Below are 17,783 nucleotides of genomic sequence, written 5' to 3' on the forward strand. Positions count from 1 at the left end.
TGAGAACAACAACAACAATAATAATAATCATAATAACAATAAAAATAATATCATACACTGAAAGGGGACGTTCTATATAATAGGCACCTTTTTGATATTTTAAGTGCATTTTGATAAAGAAATAACCCTTTTACTAAAGTAGCAAGTACTCAGCACTTCTACCTTTGTACCTGGACTATTTTACGGTGTAGTATTTCTACTTTTACATAAGTGGTCTCCCACTACTGTCCATATTCATGATAATAACAGCACTCATAACATATTCCATTATCCACTATGGTACATAGATCGTGCTTTTATTTTGAAATTGGAGCGGTGTTGTTGTTTTTCAAACCCGGAAGTGGTGACACCGTCGGCTCAGGGTGCTTCTGCTCGGCTCTTGTCTTCTGTTAGTATATTATTGCTGTGTAAGTTGTGTCGCTGCTTTGTTTCAAAGGACAAACGTGCATGTGAAGTTGTTTTCAGGAAAAGCTTGTTAACGTGTGGTGAGTTTCATTAATACTTTGTCACGAAGTCGAGCAAAGTCAAGCTAAATAGCAAGTTTAGCTAGCAACTCACAACCATTAAACCCAGCCTGTGGACTGGAGCTGAACTGGAACTTTCTGTGTCAAATCCTCCGTTTACTCACTGTAAAAACAAACCTCTCGAACTCACAATCTCGACTTTTACTGACATATTCATACAGATGAAGTTAGCTTGTTGCTTTCTGCTAAAGTTACTAAATATAACTGAGCAGCTGGATGATGACTAATCAATCGATCGACTGATCTTTTCGGCAGTAGCTCAGACAAAATACTTTGACTTTGAGCTCTGGGAAACAGGAAATAGAAACTTTCAAATATTTTCTGAATCCTGATGAATCAATTAATGAAAAAATAATTAACAGCTGAGTGCAGTAATTAGTCGCAGCCCTGCCTGATGTGATCATTTCAGTCCAGAGTGATTCTGATCACTCAGTCCTAATTAAAAGCTCAGACTCAAGCATTAACGTGCGAAGTTAGCAGACAGAGAAAACGTTAATTTGGCATCAAGAATCTTTGCGCCGTCGCCTCCTGTGAAGTGTGCCGAGCAGGAGCTGAGAGCTCAGGGACGGTGTGTGCTTCAGGGACTGTGAGCAGCAGCCTGCAGGTGGACGGTGTCCGCAGACTGAGCAGCAGAGCTCTCATTAGTGGGAACATGTACATCAACACTGGAGCAGGCTTTCTGAACCATAGCTCACAGGCTGACAGTTCATTAAGTCGTGTGATCAATGTGGGGTCAGACGTCCGTCAGTTCAGGGTAGATCACGTGGTCTCCTCTGTTCCAGGACTGCGGCTCCACCTGGATGTTGAGTGTGCGGGCTCTGTTTGGGATCGGCTTCCTGGTGACCTCAAAGGCCGCGACAGTCCTCGCTCAGACAGGGAGATGTCCGCTGTCTGCCGCAGCTAACAACCACAGGAGGGACTGTTTCAGTAGCAGACCAGCGTCCACGATGGCCCACAGCATCAAATATCTCGGGTGAGGTTTGAACTCTTAAACGTTTTGCAGGCTGTCTGCGTGCAGACTGTCCGGACTGACCTGTCTCTGCTCCTGCAGGCAGGAGGAGGCCCAGCACATTGATGAGGAGCTCTTCAGTGAGTACGGCTTCAGCGTGGACCAGCTGATGGAGCTGGCTGGACTCAGCTGTGCCACAGCTGTGGCCAAGGTGAGATGGCAGTCAGGGCTCTTATTTTGAAATAAAATGTGTTTAATGTAGAGAACTATTTAGAAGTGTGTTGTTTAAACTAAATATTTTTGGGCTGTGGACTTCTGGTTGGACAAAAGACATTAGAAAATGTCACTTTGGGTGATGGAAAATTATAATGAGCATTTTTCATTTTTTTTCCCAACATCTTATGAACAACATGGTTAATTAAATAATCAAGAAAACAGACTAACAAATAATTGTTAGCTGCAGCCCAAACAGTGTACTGGTGAGTAGCCAGTATAAAGCAGGAATCTGGTTCGTTTACATGTTATCAGCCGCTTTGGCATTATAACTGTGTTGTTCTATAATGTGTTTTTTAATGCACGTGAACACACCTTACAGGCCTTTTAGGTATCACTTTGACTTGGTTTCTCCACAAACGGCCCAGTTGTGCTACCAGGAAACCAGGTTTTGCATTAACAGAAATTAGATTGTTGCCTCCAGAGGGGAATAATCAGATTACTCCATCTTCTGACTCCACACCACTGGAAGCATTTAGCTGCTGAGAGAAAAGTCCTCTTTTCCTTGTCAAACACCAGATGTGGTTTAGTGCTGTATAGATTTTTTTTTTTTCTGTCTGTTTTTTCCTGCAGGCGTATCCAATTACCTCCCTGATGAAGGCCAGACCTTCTCTGCTCGTGATTTGTGGACCAGGAAACAACGGTGGCGATGGCCTGGTCTGTGCCCGACACCTGAAACTCTTTGTGAGTGTCACTCAGTTCATTTCAAGTACAGGAATTAAGCAGCTTTCAGGTGCTTTTACTTTACTTGAGTATTTCTATTTTATGGTGTAGTATACCTTTACTCCACTGCAGTGAAATATACTGTACTTTTTACTCCATTGCATTAATTTAACTACTGCTTACTTTGCATGTGTTTTGTCATATAAAACTCATGATTAACTCTGGAATTGAGTTTTATACTTTGATGAAGAGTGAGAAGCTGTACGTGTACACAAGCTGAACAAAGATACGTTTAGAACATAATTTCTACACTTAAAAAATGGTCCATTTGGTGTAACGAGTACTTTTCCGTTTGTTCCTTTAAGCACATTTTGAGATATTCCTACTTTCACTGAAGTAAAGGATGTGAATACTTCTTCCACCCCTGCTGTACAGCTCCATCAGTGTATTTGGCGGTGAAGCAGTGTTAGACCATTTAAAGACCTTCTGTGCTGCATTAATCCTCAGTGGCAGCTTTGAACCAATCAGAATTCATTCTTCACCCACAGCTATGCTATCAAACTCCCCGTGTGTGCAATCAGGAGATTAACTTGACTTGGTCAAACTTGGCGGTCGTCAGTTTTCAAACCGTGCTGATGCTTTCTACCTCCTTGCACGTCCTCTTGCAGGGTTACGAGCCCTCCATCCTCTACCCGAAGAGGCCCAACAAACCTCTGTTCCAGGGCCTGACCACACAGTGCCAGAAAATGGAGATCCCCTTCCTGACTGAGATGCCTGAGGTTTGGTGTAAATCAATTATGCAGCAGCGTTAATCTGCAGCGGTGAAGAAAATTCTTCTGTGTATTGTGTTTACGAGTGTGCTTCAAGCTATGGGAGTACTGTATCACACATTATTACATCTTTCTCAATCAGGCTGCAGTTTAGATCAGATGAAGCCTCAATTATCCCTGTGGGGGAATTAAGCTTTTATTGCAACAAACAGCAGTCTATGATGTAACTGATTGCTTCAGTAATGATGCTCAGTCTGGATTAGTGTCTTTACTGATGTTTTTAGTTTTAAAACGTATTTTTAGCCTTTTCACCAATGGAAAAAATTGATTTCTCAGGCTAAAGTGATCGATGAGGCTTACAACCTGGTGATAGACGCCATCTTCGGCTTCAGCTTCAAGGGGGCCGTGCGAGAGCCTTTCGGTTCCATCCTGAACGTGCTGATGAAGACGACAGCCCCCATCGCCAGCATCGACATCCCCTCAGGTCAGTCCTCACGCGAGAATACGGGTTGACGCGAAAGAAAGATGTGCTTCCTGCCATGTTGGTGATTTTTAATCTTGTAATCGCTTCTGTTCATCTGCAAATTAAATAATCTGTATATTTATTATATTATTATGGATTATTATTAGAGTTAATAATAATTGGGATCTCGAAATTGATCAGAAGAATCATAATGATCATTTTTTAACTGTTTGTCATGACCTCCACTGTGCATATTCACACACAAGAAGAAGAGGAGGAAACCTGATCTGGACTGTGACGTCCTGTTTGTTGTTGGTTTCAAAGGCTGGGATGTGGAGCAGGGCAGTACAGACGGACTGCAGCCCGACATGCTCATCTCTCTCACTGCTCCCAAGAAGTCTGCCTCCTTGTTCAGAGGACGATACCACTTCCTGGGAGGCCGGTTTGTGCCTCCGGGCCTGGAGAGGAAGTACCAGCTCAACCTGCCTCAGTACCCCGACACGGACTGTGTGTTACAGCTGTAGGTGTGAGGAGAGGTTTCAGTGTCGTCTTTAAAGGAACAGTTTGAGGAAGAATTCTCATCTGCCTCTTCTTCCAAGAGACAGATGAGAAGATCAGTACCACCCTCATGTCTGTGATGATTACAGAGCTTGACTCTGGGGGTGAATCTTCTGGTTCAGCATTCAGGCTGGAAACAGCTTGTCTGGTTCTGTCCGAAGCTGGAAATCATGCACATAAGCACCTCTGAAGCTCACAAATGAACACGTACCTCATTTGTTTCATCCATTTATCAACAGAAACGTCAAAATGACAGTTTGTGGTCTGACAGGGATTAATGTGCTGTAACTGTTTCTTGGCATAAAGTAATGTTCAAAGAGGTTTGTCACCACGGTGAGGTTGCCAGATACGGTACCATCGTGCCTGTACAGAGACCGAGACTTAAAACTTGTGTTCATTGACAGAATCTGGCAGATTCAACCTGTTAATTAATGAGTGTTAAAGGAGCTTTAGACAGAGCCAGGAAAGAGGTTTCCCTCTGCATTCAGTCTTCATGCCACGTTAACACAGTCATGAGAGAGGTATCAGTCTTCACATCTAAACTTTGGAAACAAATCAAATGAGTGTATTTCCCTTAGTGTTAAATGATCCCTTTAAACAGAATGAGTCGGATTTTCCTCAGTCATCAGAAACTGTCGTCTCTCGTTTCTCTGTCTATGTCGTGGATGTTTGAAGAGCTGCAGGTCTGTGTCTGACTCAGGGTGGGGCTGATGCACACACACACACACACAGATCACAGGCCGTAGTGGACAGGATGAAACATGCACTTCAGCTGCATTCACACAAAATCCAGCAATGCGGCACCTTCCTGCAGCATTGTGCAGAGCTTTGTGGAGGTGTGGGTGTGTTTATTTGTGCTTTAGAATGAGAACGGTGTGATACAATCATAAAACAATGTTTCTTTTCTCTGATTCACTGCTTCGTTCTCACTGACGCCTCTCTTCGTTCACTCTCTAGCTCGCTCCACCACCGCTGCTCTCTCTCTTTCCTCTTATAGCGGCGGAGGAGAGGCCAGCTTTGAACGGTGTGTTTAAAAACAGCAACAAACCCTGCATAGCATGCCTTAAAATGTGGGAATTTGGTTGGTTCCCGTTGTGTGGATGGTGGTGGGTGTGATCTTAACGTGTGCTGTAAATCCAATAAGGTGTAATAATAGAGCTTTATCAGCTCTGTGAGTTTTCCTCACATGAAAGCACTAAGCTAAGTGATGTCATGGCTGCTTCTGCTATATGAAAAAATAGTAAATAAAAGGATTGGAAGTTGACTACATTGTTATTATTCCTGTAACACCAGCCGTCCATTTAAAGGCTCTAAAATATTTATGAGACGAATCAGCAAAATTTTCACGGTGAGGTGCGTCAACAGAAGACTTCTCCATCACACGTACTTTATCAGTTTTTATTAGTACATCTTATGATTTCGTTGAATGGACAACTAGCAGCTGCAAAGACAGTTTATCATAGTCCATCACATTCTATTTTAGAAATAACTTTACCATACGTGTTGTGTGTCTCATTTTTTATACATTACGTGATGATTTAGTAAAAAGCTTTCTTTTACAACCAGCTTCACAGAGTCCAACAGACCGCCATAGTACCACTTACATTCTATATAAATGTGTGACTACATATACTTAAAGAAATACTGTATGTACAGTATATGCTTCTGACAATGTGGCTCATTAATGCATAATGGTTTCTCATGTAAGTGCAGGGACATGCTTTTGCGGGAAGAATACTATATACAGTGCTGGTACCATGCTCTCTGTATGTCATATCCATTTGTGATCTTTGTCAAGGAAAAGGTAAAATCAAGACTTGAGGTGAAGAGGAGTTTTTCCCTCAAGTTGTCTACATGCAGGTCAAAGGGTTGACGGATGTCTTCTGTCCACGGAAGAAGCCTGAGGATGAAGACAACAGGTATTAATGGATTTAATGGCACTTAAAACCTTTTTTTTTTTTTTTTAAGTAAATCCAATCCAGCAATAGACAGTAGTGCCTCCGCATTCTACACTAAGTTCCTTGTTTTCAGGTACAGTTAATTAAAGCATTTAAACCATCATAAAGGTACAATGTATTGGCCAATGGCTGTATTAGACATTACTTTTAGCAAAAAATGGCATTAATGTGTCAGAATTATCAGTAAATGTGCTGAATTATTTTTTTGATACTGCATTTTTTCAGAAATATACTTCAAAAATCCTTTTTTTTTTCTTCTTTTTTTTTTTTTTTATAACAAAAGACATCAAATTTGTCGCATGATAAACGCTGTCAGCAGCCACACAAGATCTTTGCCTGAATATATTTAACCTCATTTAACTTTTAATTTCACCTGGAAGCATCTTAGGACATATTCTTTTACAAGAGACACCTGGGAAAAATGGGAGGACAGAGTGGTTGGAGGAATACTTAAACATTTTATGAGTTCCATTATTCATTTCGATCGATAGCACTCTCACGTCTGTATTTTAAATATAAAGCAGGAGCCAGCAGACGGTTAGGTTAGCTTAGCTTAGCAACAAGACTGGAAATGGAGGGAACAGCTAGCTTGGCTCTGTCCACACTGAAATCTGCCTATCATCATCCATGAAGCTTACTCATTAACACATAATATCTCTTTTGTTTAATCTGTACTCAAACCAAAGTGTTAAAATGACATTTATCTTATGTAACGCAGCAAGAAAGCAAAAAAAAAAAAAAAGTCCCAGAATAGGTAGAGTACAATGAATGTGAGTGAGTATTCAGTGCCAGCACTGGTGCTACTGTATGGATACCGTCACACAAATGTCATATAAGGCTGTGACTCTTCATTAAATGGTGGATATCTCACTGTGGAATGATGCTGCTGACGTTCACGTTCATATCAACATATGATAACATACCTGTGCTATTCTCCGACCTGCACTCCTGCGCAGTTGTCTTTACTTTCTGAGGCTATCGCTAAATATTCAGCATTTCTGGACGGAGAGGACAAAAAACAAACAGTGGTTATCAGAGTGTGAGACCTTATTTTAGCTCAATGAAATGGGTGAAAAATGCAAAAACAAAACACCACAGCTCAGGTTAAATGACAGGTCTTTGTTTTTTTTGTGTTCTTTTGACTTACAGGAGGGAGGTTTTGGTTTTTACTAGGGAGGATGACGGGACAAGACGACAAACATGACAGACAGACACAGGGCGCGTGAGATGGTAGACAAAGAGACACAGGTGAAAACACACAGACACCATGGACACATTGATATTCTTAAAAATAACGAGGAAAGAGGACAAGCAAAAAGAACCAAAGTGAGGACGAAACAATGTGACGTTGAAGGCTTAAATTAGACTTCAGTAGGAATACATGAATAAAGTCTGGCACTATTCATGGATACACACTCTTTAAAGCTCTCCACATCAAATGCCTTATTTTGAACACATTGTCAAGCATGGGAATTAGCTCTTAGAGTGAAGGCCCTCTCACACTTCTTGTGTGTCAGCAAAATTCAGCTGTGCAAAATATGTGCATCTAGTGGATGAACTACTGTAGCTGGCGAGCTAACTGCTAACAGACTAGTCAGCTAAGAAAATGCTATTTTCTCTGTACTGTGTCATTTACTAACACAGGTATTTAGTCCTCATGATTGTATTTTGAAAAGTTATTGAAGAGGTAAAAAAATGTGCTCCATGTCAATGAACTCGCTAAATATCATTAAGATTGAAAAAAACATTAGTTAGCAGTGAGTTAGCTTGAAAAACATCAGTTAGCTGCTACTTAGCTTGAAACAACGTCTGTTAGCTGTTTGTTAGCTTTCAGTTCACTTGTTATTTCACTTGCAACGGGACAATGAGTTCACTTTATTCAGGAGATATATTTGTACCATCGACCTACATCTCACAACTGCCCGTAAACCATTCCTCTTTGGTGGAGAGGACAGACAGAAGAGGGCTGAAGAAAAGTGGAGCAACTGAGCTAATAAGCTACAACAGCTTCTCTCATGTTGGACTCACAGGTCATAACTGTCAAGACAGCTTTCTGTTGGTAAACAGCTAAGATAAATCACAGTGAAATGAATTTAATTGCTGTTTTAAATGCTTGTGTGACCGGGCCTTAACCCATGTGTGTGCTGTTTGAAGCTTTGCAAGCCCAAGCCAGAAAGATATATCTATATTGGCATATTCAGTGGACAACAAATAACAACAAACTGCAGTATGTTAAGCACCAAAGAATTGTTTGAGGTAATTTAGAAACACTGCTTCCAGTCAGGTTTTTTCAGCAGTAAACTGACCTGTTCAGTACTTTAGCCATTCAGTTTTTTAAAAACCAAATTTAATGGTTGCTTATGTTAAAAACTCATAATGGTCGATATATCTTTTCTGGATTTTTTTAAGACTCTCAAATATCCATTTAGGTATTTTTCTCAAAAATCCAGCACTTTGTTTGGGCGCTACAACACACGTGCATGTATATGGTTTTAATGTTAGCGAATAAAACCTTGTATCTCCAAAGTGATGACGATTTAGTTTAATCACTAAGTTTTGTCACTAAAAGGCTTGCAGTAGTCTAATAAAGAATCTTCTCACCTAAAAAAATCAGCAAATGTATTGTAATCGTTCAATAAAAGAGGAGTTACAAGGTTTTCACATGTCATGAGTGCCATGACATGAATGTGCATACAGTGAAAATACTTACGCCGCTTCCCGTAATGCTTCTTCCCCAGCTGCTGCTATTTTCCTGTAGCAGTATATCATCTCGATGAGGAGCCAGACCTGAAGGCCGATGATGGACACGTACATCATGACCTCGGACACGATGGAAGCTGTTCCTCTGGTGGCTGCACACAGGAAGCCGGTAAATGAAGCACCAGACAAACGCCATAGGGGCAACAAGACAAGGTAGAAACTATCTGGAATGTAGCCATTATTGGGAAATCTACAAACAAATGATGGCATCTATTTCAGGGAGTGAGAGTGAGTCATTGTGAATGTTGATGAAAAAATGATACCAAAAAGCTACCTGAGGACAAGAAAGACCTGCTTTTAATTGCTTGCTCTGTTCCAGTGCTATACACTCTATTTTATAGCATATGCTGACTGTTTTGGGCACAGCGTGCTTTCAAAAAGATAAAAAAAAAACATGCAGCTGAATGAGCAAGGTGACTATCCACGGTGAAGAATGCCTCCTGCTCTAGCTCACGGTGCAGAGAGGGGAGTGAGACCCATTTCTTTAAACCCTCCATCTTTATGCACAACAACCTTATTAGCCACAAGTCTGACTTCCAATCCATCATTATGGTCTGGAAATGCTCAACCTCTTGCACCAAGAACCCATTTAGTCAATTTATAGGTTTTGGGTGCATATCAAAAAAGTGTAAGTGCATACAAGATGCATTTGAGATGGACTGAAATTTGATTGCTCAAACTCAGGAGGCAATTTTCAAACATTATTTCACTCTGCATTAATGTACTTTTAAATGCGAATGCAGTTGACGTACCTTTAGCCACCACGGAGAGGTGGACCACCTTGCTGACGACGGTGTTGTACTCATAGTTAGCGTAGAAGAGGATGCGGTTGAAGAAGCAGCGGTAGGTGCCCGTGTCGTTGAAGGTGACGTTGAGCAGGTATATGGACCCGTCTTGGATGTCGTTGCTCCTCTTACTTCCGTTCCAGTCCACACGGTCCATGAAGTTGTCGTGTTCGATGGTGGGGCCGTCCTCGTTGTAGGTGTAGATCTGGTGCCACAGAGACGTCGAAGTTAAACAAAGTGATTTGCACAAAGTACAAATCATGTGTAAGTATTGTAATGTACTAAATATAATGTATATAGTTTTTGAATGTAATTTCTGTACTGTCTTCTTTTGTTCTATTTATTATTTAAAATGGTTTCCTTCCTCCTTAGCCTTTCTTGTACTGCTGTAAAATGTGAATATTCCCTCTGGTGTGACAATCGATGAGGACTAAGATCCACTGAGTTCCCAAATCATGCATATAAAGGTCTGAGTAGTATTTACTGTCATTCTCTTCATATACAATACTCAGTAAACAGGGAAATAAACACAATAAGGACAGATACAGTTTTAAAAAATGAGTTCAGTGTTCACCATATATGCAGCTGCATCGCCACAGCACGCACTTCAGTGGCAAACAGGGGATCCAACACAAAGTCAATACAGTCATGTGCCATCTTTGGAGCTTTAATGATCTCTGTGGTGTAAAATATCACAATCGATTCCATATGGACCTCATGACTACCTCAGCACTGGGCGCTATCATGTAATCGAGGGCGTACGTATGTGAGGCAGGGAGGGAAAGAGGACAGGAGAGAGCTCGGGTGTGCACTGCATATGCATATATAAATAGCTTGTGCCTTGAGGAAGATAGCCCAAGACAAGTTGGATTTTTTGAGGATGCGTGCTCGGCGGTGTGCTGCGTCAGATGCATTTTGTGCTGGCATCAGACTAAAAATTCTTCAGCAAAGCAGATTCGTACTCACATGAACAAAATCAGCCTCCCCTTTGGCCCTGAAGTACCATTCGACGGTGGCAGAACCATCCACCTCACTCCTTCTCTTGCAGGAGATGCAGCCCAGTTTGAAGCCCCGGCCAGCCACCGCCTCTGTGTCAGAGTCCACCTCTGCACAGGCCCCGTGACACCGGTACACTGTTAAAAGACAGGCAAGCATTACTGTGGTTTAAGATGAGATAGCAACGATGATGTAGGCCACGGGCAATGAGCTCAACTCACCAAACAGGGTGCAGAGAAGAGAGAGGAGCAGTAGGTGCACCGCTGCCATGTCACCAGATGTTACAGGAGCTGTTTTGTTTCAAGAGGGGCCTGAAGAAGTGCGAACTCTGACACTGATGCTCCGAGTATGGAGCTCATACACTGAGCACCTCCAAGTTTGGAATAACTGAACAGATATTTGCAAAGGTTTTCTTTATATTTAAAGAAGTTTAAAAGCTGTTTGTCATTAAAGTGCAGGCAAATATCATATATGTATGAGGAAGCTACCAGCTAAACATGCATTGTAAAGTGCAAAATGTCTCTCGATACACCTTCCTTATACACCTAAATTTGTTTTGGATGTCCTAACAGTCCTGTGGCACCGCTGTTCTTTGGCTCAAGCCAGCAACAGTTTCCTGTTGGTTACAGAATTTATTGCCACAAATTATTGCTGCTTTTGGGGCCCTCAATTATATCTCTATTCAACTAATGCATTCAAGTGGTGGGCGTTCTGCTCTTAATTATCAAGTAGCATATGAAGCAATCCAGATATCCGGTGACTCACAGTGTTCCCCAGATCAACACCCTGAGATTTGATTGTCTTTTTCCCTGAGGTCCTAATGTGAGATGCACAGAGCAATCATCAGACCTGCCTGGGGCCACATGCTCTACTCCTTTATGTTGGCAAATAACAGACAGCAAAGGTACGCAAAGTTGTAATAAATGTGTGTTTATATAATGTGCAACATGCCAGCTACTGACTGAACGTCTACAATACACTTACACGCCAGTGCATATATAATTAATTTGCATGCTCTATGATAATCAAATGGCTACCTCTTACAGGCTACACGCTACCAATATTTAATGCAGACCAATTCGATGGTCTAAAGATAGTTGTCCATAATCGGATCACTGAAATCAGAGCCTACTGTCCTCAATTACAGGCCTCCCCTCCTCGAGCTGAGGCGTCTCTCCGGAGAAAAAAATTTTTTCTCTGTCCTCTCCTGCGATGACAGCTGAATGTGGAAAGACTTGTAATTTCCCCTATCTAATGACCCCGCGCTCGTGGAAGAGATGCTTCGGTCGTGCTGGCATTGCAGAAGAATCTGCGCGAGCGCACGCGGCTACATAAAAGCCCGAGAGAAAAAATAAAAAAAACCCCAAAACAATAAACACGTCCGGCTCCAGCTCACGATGTTTTCTCCTACGCCACAGCGGCACCCCTGTCGCTCCGACCAGAGGACGCTGCAGATGCACTGCGGTAAAACGGCAGTGCGCGTATGACTGTGCAGATGCTGTGTGCGACGACTGGTTAAACGTCTGCCCCGCTGGTTTTTAAACCGACATCGGCTTAGCTTTGTCTGGAAGCTGCTGCGGGGGCTTCGCGTAGCGTTTGCAGCACATTTCACGAGAAAGAAAGGGCTTTCACAATCCTGACAACACGAAGCACTGATTTTCGGATGGACTAGCCCTTTAACTGAACCCCAGCGGGGCGGGGTGATACAATGATGGCATCTTTCTGTCAACACAAGTTCACCATGTTACGCAGGAACAGCCAATAATTTCCTAATAACGGCTTATGTAGTTGTGGGTTCATCTTATATAATTACATTTTGAGGTTATTGCGGTTAAAGCAGCCGGTTAACGAGGCCAGTGTGATGGCATTTCGTAATAACTGGAAGCAAATTTCACACCAAACACCCACTCACGTTGTGTGTGAGGATACTGATGCTGATTTGTCAAGCAGCTAGCATCAGCTACGCCTACGGGCAAGCTGCTGTTAGCATGTACTAGCTGGCTTCTTTTTTTCTTTTTTACACAAACAAGCGATGGTGCTTCGTATCTGGAATTCACGATAATAATGTGCTGCAAATAGCTAGCGACGTTCCCCGTAAAAGTAAAAAGCTCGACATACCGACATATCAAAGGTAACGTAATTAAGCTAACGTTAGCTAACTGGCTAGCTAGCAAGTAGTGAATCCTGGTTAGCTACATGCTAACGCAGGAATGGGCATACATGAACGAATGCTGTCTCGCAGTGAACCAAAAACACGAAAAAGGTGTTTTCTGGTTCCGTAACCAGACTTCATGTTCATGATATTGCCTTTAATGACACGTTTAGTGACGAGCCATGTAACCTAAGGTAGTGCTTCGTACCATAAAAAGCTAACGTTAGCTAGCTAACAGTGATAGTGAGCATCAGGTGGAAGCTCCCTTCATGTCAAATCATTTCAGTGTTGGATGCCCAGACAGGTTATCATTTAATATCTGTATCGACAATCAATCTACTTTTCTTCAATCTGACGCTTGAGTGGAAACGATACATCGATCAATTGATTATATATAGTCTATTGACAAATAAAAGGCTAGCAAGTAATTGAAAGTTAAGCTGTGAAAGTAATCGATTTGTGGAGTTCAGACAGACTTTCCAAACAACTTGTCCAAGCTTCACAGATGTGACAGTTTGCTCCTTTGTTTAAGTTATTTGACAGGGGAGTACGTAGTTTAGGTGGCGTTAATCGGGAAAAAAAAATCGGGAAACAACTGAACTGATAGATGATTAAGACCTAACGATTAATCAATTAAGAAAATAATCGTTAGCTGGACCCCTGACGCTTTTCTACAGGCAAACCTAACTACCATTATATTCTCTACTCAAGTTGAATGGTTTATCTATAAAAACAAGATTCATTCATTCATTCATGAAATTTATTATCATACAACACAAACAACAGCAGGAAGTCTTCACCTGTGCAAGGCTGAAACGACATTTTTGCATTTTTGTGCATGAAAAATATGATCAATCAATCACCCAAATTATTTCAGATAGATTTTCTGTTGATCAACTATTCAATTACTTGAATATTTCAGCTCTGCTGTAACTAATGTACTCTCAATAGAAAATATTCTCATGCATGTAAGTGTAGAAACTTTCTGAATTTAAAATAGATTTCTCCTCACTAGCAATGATTCAATATGAAAACAAAGAAAAGTTTATTCTTATTGAAATGTCAATGTCACCGTCATTATTTGCCTTTTGTGTTGTAGTATTAGCACATACTGTACTTACTGAAAATAAAATATTAGATAAATATTAGGATATTTACCATGCAAGGAAATGCTGTGAAAGGAAGTAGAAGAGCAGAAGCATTGTCTGGAAATAACCTTAGAAAAATACACAACTATATACATTGTATGCATGTATACAAGAAAAAGGATTCAAACACCCAAATAAGTACTAAATACCGTATAAAGAAAGAGAAAAAAAGTGTATTGAGACACAAAATATCATAAAAAGTGGACCGCTTTTACACTTCATAATGTGTTAATCCTCTCTGCAGTTTTGTGTGACCATGGATCCGACCTGCAGTGTTTCTGCTGCTCCAGCTGGTCTGACTGTCCAGGTGTGTTTCCCTGGTGCTCGTGCTGCTGTTTTGGACAATCTGAACCGCCAGCGGGAAGAAGGCAGGCTGTGCGACCTCTCCATCCAGGTGCAAGGTCAAGTGTTCAGGGCCCACCGTTGTGTGCTCGCCGCATCCTCACCTTACTTTCATGACCAGGTAGGCTGGGCTACCTCATCCGTGCAGTTTACCAGGTGTACAGCCATTTGTTTGTAATAGGGTGTTTGTTGTTTGTTGGCCACTTCACTCATCTCACGTTTCTATCCAGATGTAGAAAAACTCAGTATGTCTTTTTTCTGATCTCTTAACAGGTGTTACTGAAGAACGTCACGACTGTTTCCCTCCCCTCGGTTATGGACCCAGTGGCCTTTGAGAGCGTCCTGAGTTCTGCCTACACAGGCCAGCTGAGCATTGTACATGATGACATTGTGAACTACGTCACCGTGGCCAGTTTCCTCCAGATGTGGCACATCGTGGACAAATGCACTGAGATCCTGAAGAGGCCCCGGCCCTCAGTAGAGGTCACCCCTGGAGAGGCTGCCGTAGCTCACCCCGGCACGGCGTCTCGCCAGCAGTCCCCGAGCAGCACCGACTGCTTATATCTGGAAAGGGAGGGAAGAAGGAAGGAGAGGAAGCCTGATGCCTTGCCTCCATTAGCTACATGGAGACGCCCGCAGCAGTTTCCTAGATGGGGGCGTCCACGGCCCTCATCAGCCCAGCAATTAGCCGACTCTCAACTGGACACCCTCCCTGGCTACGTGGATGGTGATTACACCGGCTGCGAGGAGGCATGGGTATCAAACCATGGCAAAACAAGCCACTTTGGTCATGATGGACCTGGTCACAATACCCGGCACCACGGGGGGTTCCCAGGTGGTGAAGCATTAAAGCAGAAAGTCAGATTTCAACAGCGGGGAGCACCGCCGAGTGCTGATAGGCTTGATAAGAATAGAGAGAGCGGCGACAGTGATGAGACACGTGAGAAGAGGAAGAATGACAAAAGAGAGATTGAGGCGGATGAAGGGGTCGGAGAGGAGGCGGTGGAGAATAAGGAAGGCTTTGCACAAATGGGACACTGTGGTAAGAACAGCCTCATTTCACTTTAAACACAATTACTAAGTCTAACAAAAAAATATATATTTATCTTAACCAGACATACTGATAGCTGGATGTAAAAAAATGAATTAAATGCAAAGTTGAATTATACTTTTTCCTTTTACTGGCTCAAATATCGTTCTTTAGTTAAAGAGAAAAAAGTCACTTATGTAGCAGAAATATTCAGTTATTTTTTAATGGTGCCTTATTGTGAGAGAAGAAAAGTTTTATCAGTGTAAAGTGTAAAATCCTACAACAACCAGAATGTCTTGCATGCGGTGCCGACAACACGACTCAGGCCACTTCTTTTGTGCCTCCTTTGCACGGGGACTTCAGCTGAAGGTGGTGTGTTTAGTGAAGAAAGGCAGCGAGTGTGTTACCCAGGCAACAGTTGAAGCAGAGACAAGTTGGCATTGACTCGTATTTTATCCTGTACCGAGGCTTTTGTTTATTTGTTCAAGTTTTAATCATCATGGAGTCCAATACCACAACATTAGAAATGAAAACGTGTTTTCTCAAACAGTTCTAAAATGTTAATTGTTGACTTTTTCACATGCAAAACATTTGCCAAAAATGAATTATTTTTAATTTTAAGTTGATCAAAAAATAAGAACATGATTTTGAATCTGCTCAGACTTCCTCTGCAGTCTGCTCCTCTTAGTTTTGCTCCTCACAGGCCGATTAAGGTCAATACCACCACTAAAGTATTGAGGCGCAGCCTGCAGTGAGGCTGTTCCTCTGTGCTGCGTCTTGTACGCCTTCCTGTTCTGTACATGGCCTGAATTGAAATACTGTCACTATCTGCATTTGATTTTATTACACCTTTCTCCAACAGGCTTCCACCCGATTCCTAATGAGAGCGCAGGTGCCGGACAAGCCACGGGGAAGGCGAGTGTGGGGGAGATAAAGGAAAAAGCGCAGAGAAACTTGGAAGGCAGTGACCCCTCCTCAGGCCTGACCGGCGTTCATGCTTGCCAAACAGGTGAGGGAGTCCTGGGCCCCCCCTGCCCAGGTTCAGCCCGGCTGCAGTGGCAGACGGGTCCTTGGTCTCAACAAGAGCAGAGGCCGCCGGAAGGCGAGGGCGGCAGCTGCAGTAAAGACGAGGAGGAGGACGAGGAGGAGGAGGATGTGGACTTTGAATGTTTCACACAAGGGACCTTCAGCAGAGACACTTACGATGAGATTGAAGACGGCACGGGACAGGTTTCACAGAGGCCTTTAGTGCCCGTGTCCCCCGACTTCACCATGGCAGGCTCGGAGGTGAACTGGCCCTCCACCAGCGCGGGACAGGGTGGCTCACTGACCCCCACCTCAAATCGCAATCCGTCTCCATCCTCTGCCGCATTTCCGCCACCCCCGTCACCCCCAACCCCATCTTCGTCATCCTCGGTGTCCCTCGCCGGCGCCCCCTACACGGGCAAAGTCCACTTCTGCCACTGCGGCAAAGCCTACACCCTGAAGAGTATGCGCGACCGGCACGTGAAGATGCAGCACCTGAATCTACGGCCCTTCGGCTGTCCTGTTTGCACAAAGTCCTTCAAGATGAAGCACCATCTAACCAAGCACCTTAAGACTCACGGAGGGCTGCGGCCCTATGAGTGTGGCCTGTGTGGGAAGAAGGTCATTTGGAGGGACAGCTTCCTCAGGCATCAGGCCCGATGCGAGAGACTGGCCTCCAGCTCGTCCGCCAACAGCAACAGCACAAGCACACCGGGTGTGGATGACAGCTACAGCTACGGATTTGAAGACGGGGAGGCTTTTCTCGCGACGGGAGGACAAGTGAAAGTGGAGGAGGCGGATTTTCACGGGGAGATGGAGGGCGGCATGGGCGGCCTGTTGGGCAGCGTGTCTGGGATTGTGGATCAGTTAAGAACTCAGTCACAAAATTTGAACACCGGCAGTAATGATTTTAAAGAGGAGGCGAGTGAGAGCTTTAGCGGGAATTAAACATTAATGCGAAACCGGTCTGCAGCGCTTAAACTGTGTGTCCATAGATGCATACGAGAAGGACGGTGAATTACATGTTGATTTAAAAGTCCGCAGACTGAAATCACTGAAGGCGTCTTGGAACAGCTGCTTTCATTTTATCTTTTCATGTCATGAGTGTTAAAAACAGAACAATCATTCGCTTTATTCAAGCGGTCCCTCTTGGTTTGTGCAGTGCCATGTAGGCTCAGTTCCTGTTTAGTGATGCTGTAAACTGTCCATCTGTAACCAGCAGTGTTGTGAATGTATTTCTTGAGCCCGAATGAAGTTAATTTTGCACATAAATTATTTGCCATCGATCTGCATCGAAAATAAATACGAGGCTATAAAAATGCTTTCTGTGCTCATTCTGTGTAAAGGAAAGAAATCTTACCATACATGGTAAGAAAAACTTGGTAT

The 17,783-nt window shown here is 43.0% G+C and overlaps 3 protein-coding genes across 5 annotated transcripts; 2 read left to right on the forward strand and 1 right to left on the reverse strand.

Moving 5' to 3' along the window:
* Positions 1–320: 320 nt before the first annotated feature.
* naxe (NAD(P)HX epimerase) lies at positions 321–5,464 on the forward strand. Of its 3 annotated transcripts, none has more exons than XM_076753857.1 (7): positions 321–407; positions 1,307–1,497; positions 1,576–1,684; positions 2,320–2,430; positions 3,078–3,188; positions 3,516–3,663; positions 3,967–5,464. In XM_076753857.1, exons 2-7 carry the CDS (start codon positions 1,325–1,327, stop codon positions 4,164–4,166), a joined length of 852 nt encoding a protein of 283 aa, XP_076609972.1. In that variant the 5' UTR covers positions 321–407; positions 1,307–1,324; the 3' UTR covers positions 4,167–5,464. The 3 variants fall into 3 exon arrangements, with proteins under 3 accessions (XP_076609972.1, XP_076609970.1, XP_076609971.1); XM_076753855.1 differs by having other exon boundaries at positions 331–485; XM_076753856.1 differs by having other exon boundaries at positions 351–388.
* Positions 5,465–5,584: 120 nt separating this feature from the next.
* scn1bb (sodium channel, voltage-gated, type I, beta b) lies at positions 5,585–12,136 on the reverse strand. The gene is made up of 6 exons (XM_076753858.1): positions 10,921–12,136; positions 10,670–10,836; positions 9,671–9,908; positions 8,869–9,010; positions 7,082–7,156; positions 5,585–6,100 (listed from the first exon to the last, which is right to left on the reverse strand). The coding sequence occupies exons 1-5, from the start codon at positions 10,967–10,969 to the stop codon at positions 7,087–7,089; spliced, it is 666 nt and encodes a 221-aa protein (XP_076609973.1). The 5' UTR covers positions 10,970–12,136; the 3' UTR covers positions 5,585–6,100; positions 7,082–7,086.
* Positions 12,137–12,333: 197 nt separating this feature from the next.
* zbtb22a (zinc finger and BTB domain containing 22a) lies at positions 12,334–17,716 on the forward strand. Its single transcript, XM_076753854.1, has 4 exons — positions 12,334–12,830; positions 14,244–14,462; positions 14,615–15,383; positions 16,234–17,716. Exons 2-4 carry the CDS (start codon positions 14,256–14,258, stop codon positions 17,343–17,345), a joined length of 2,088 nt encoding a protein of 695 aa, XP_076609969.1. The 5' UTR covers positions 12,334–12,830; positions 14,244–14,255; the 3' UTR covers positions 17,346–17,716.
* The last annotated feature ends 67 nt before the right edge of the window (positions 17,717–17,783 follow it).

This window comes from Chaetodon auriga, chromosome 17 (genome assembly GCF_051107435.1).
Source record: "Chaetodon auriga isolate fChaAug3 chromosome 17, fChaAug3.hap1, whole genome shotgun sequence".
In the NCBI taxonomy this organism is placed as follows: Eukaryota; Metazoa; Chordata; class Actinopteri; order Chaetodontiformes; family Chaetodontidae; genus Chaetodon; species Chaetodon auriga.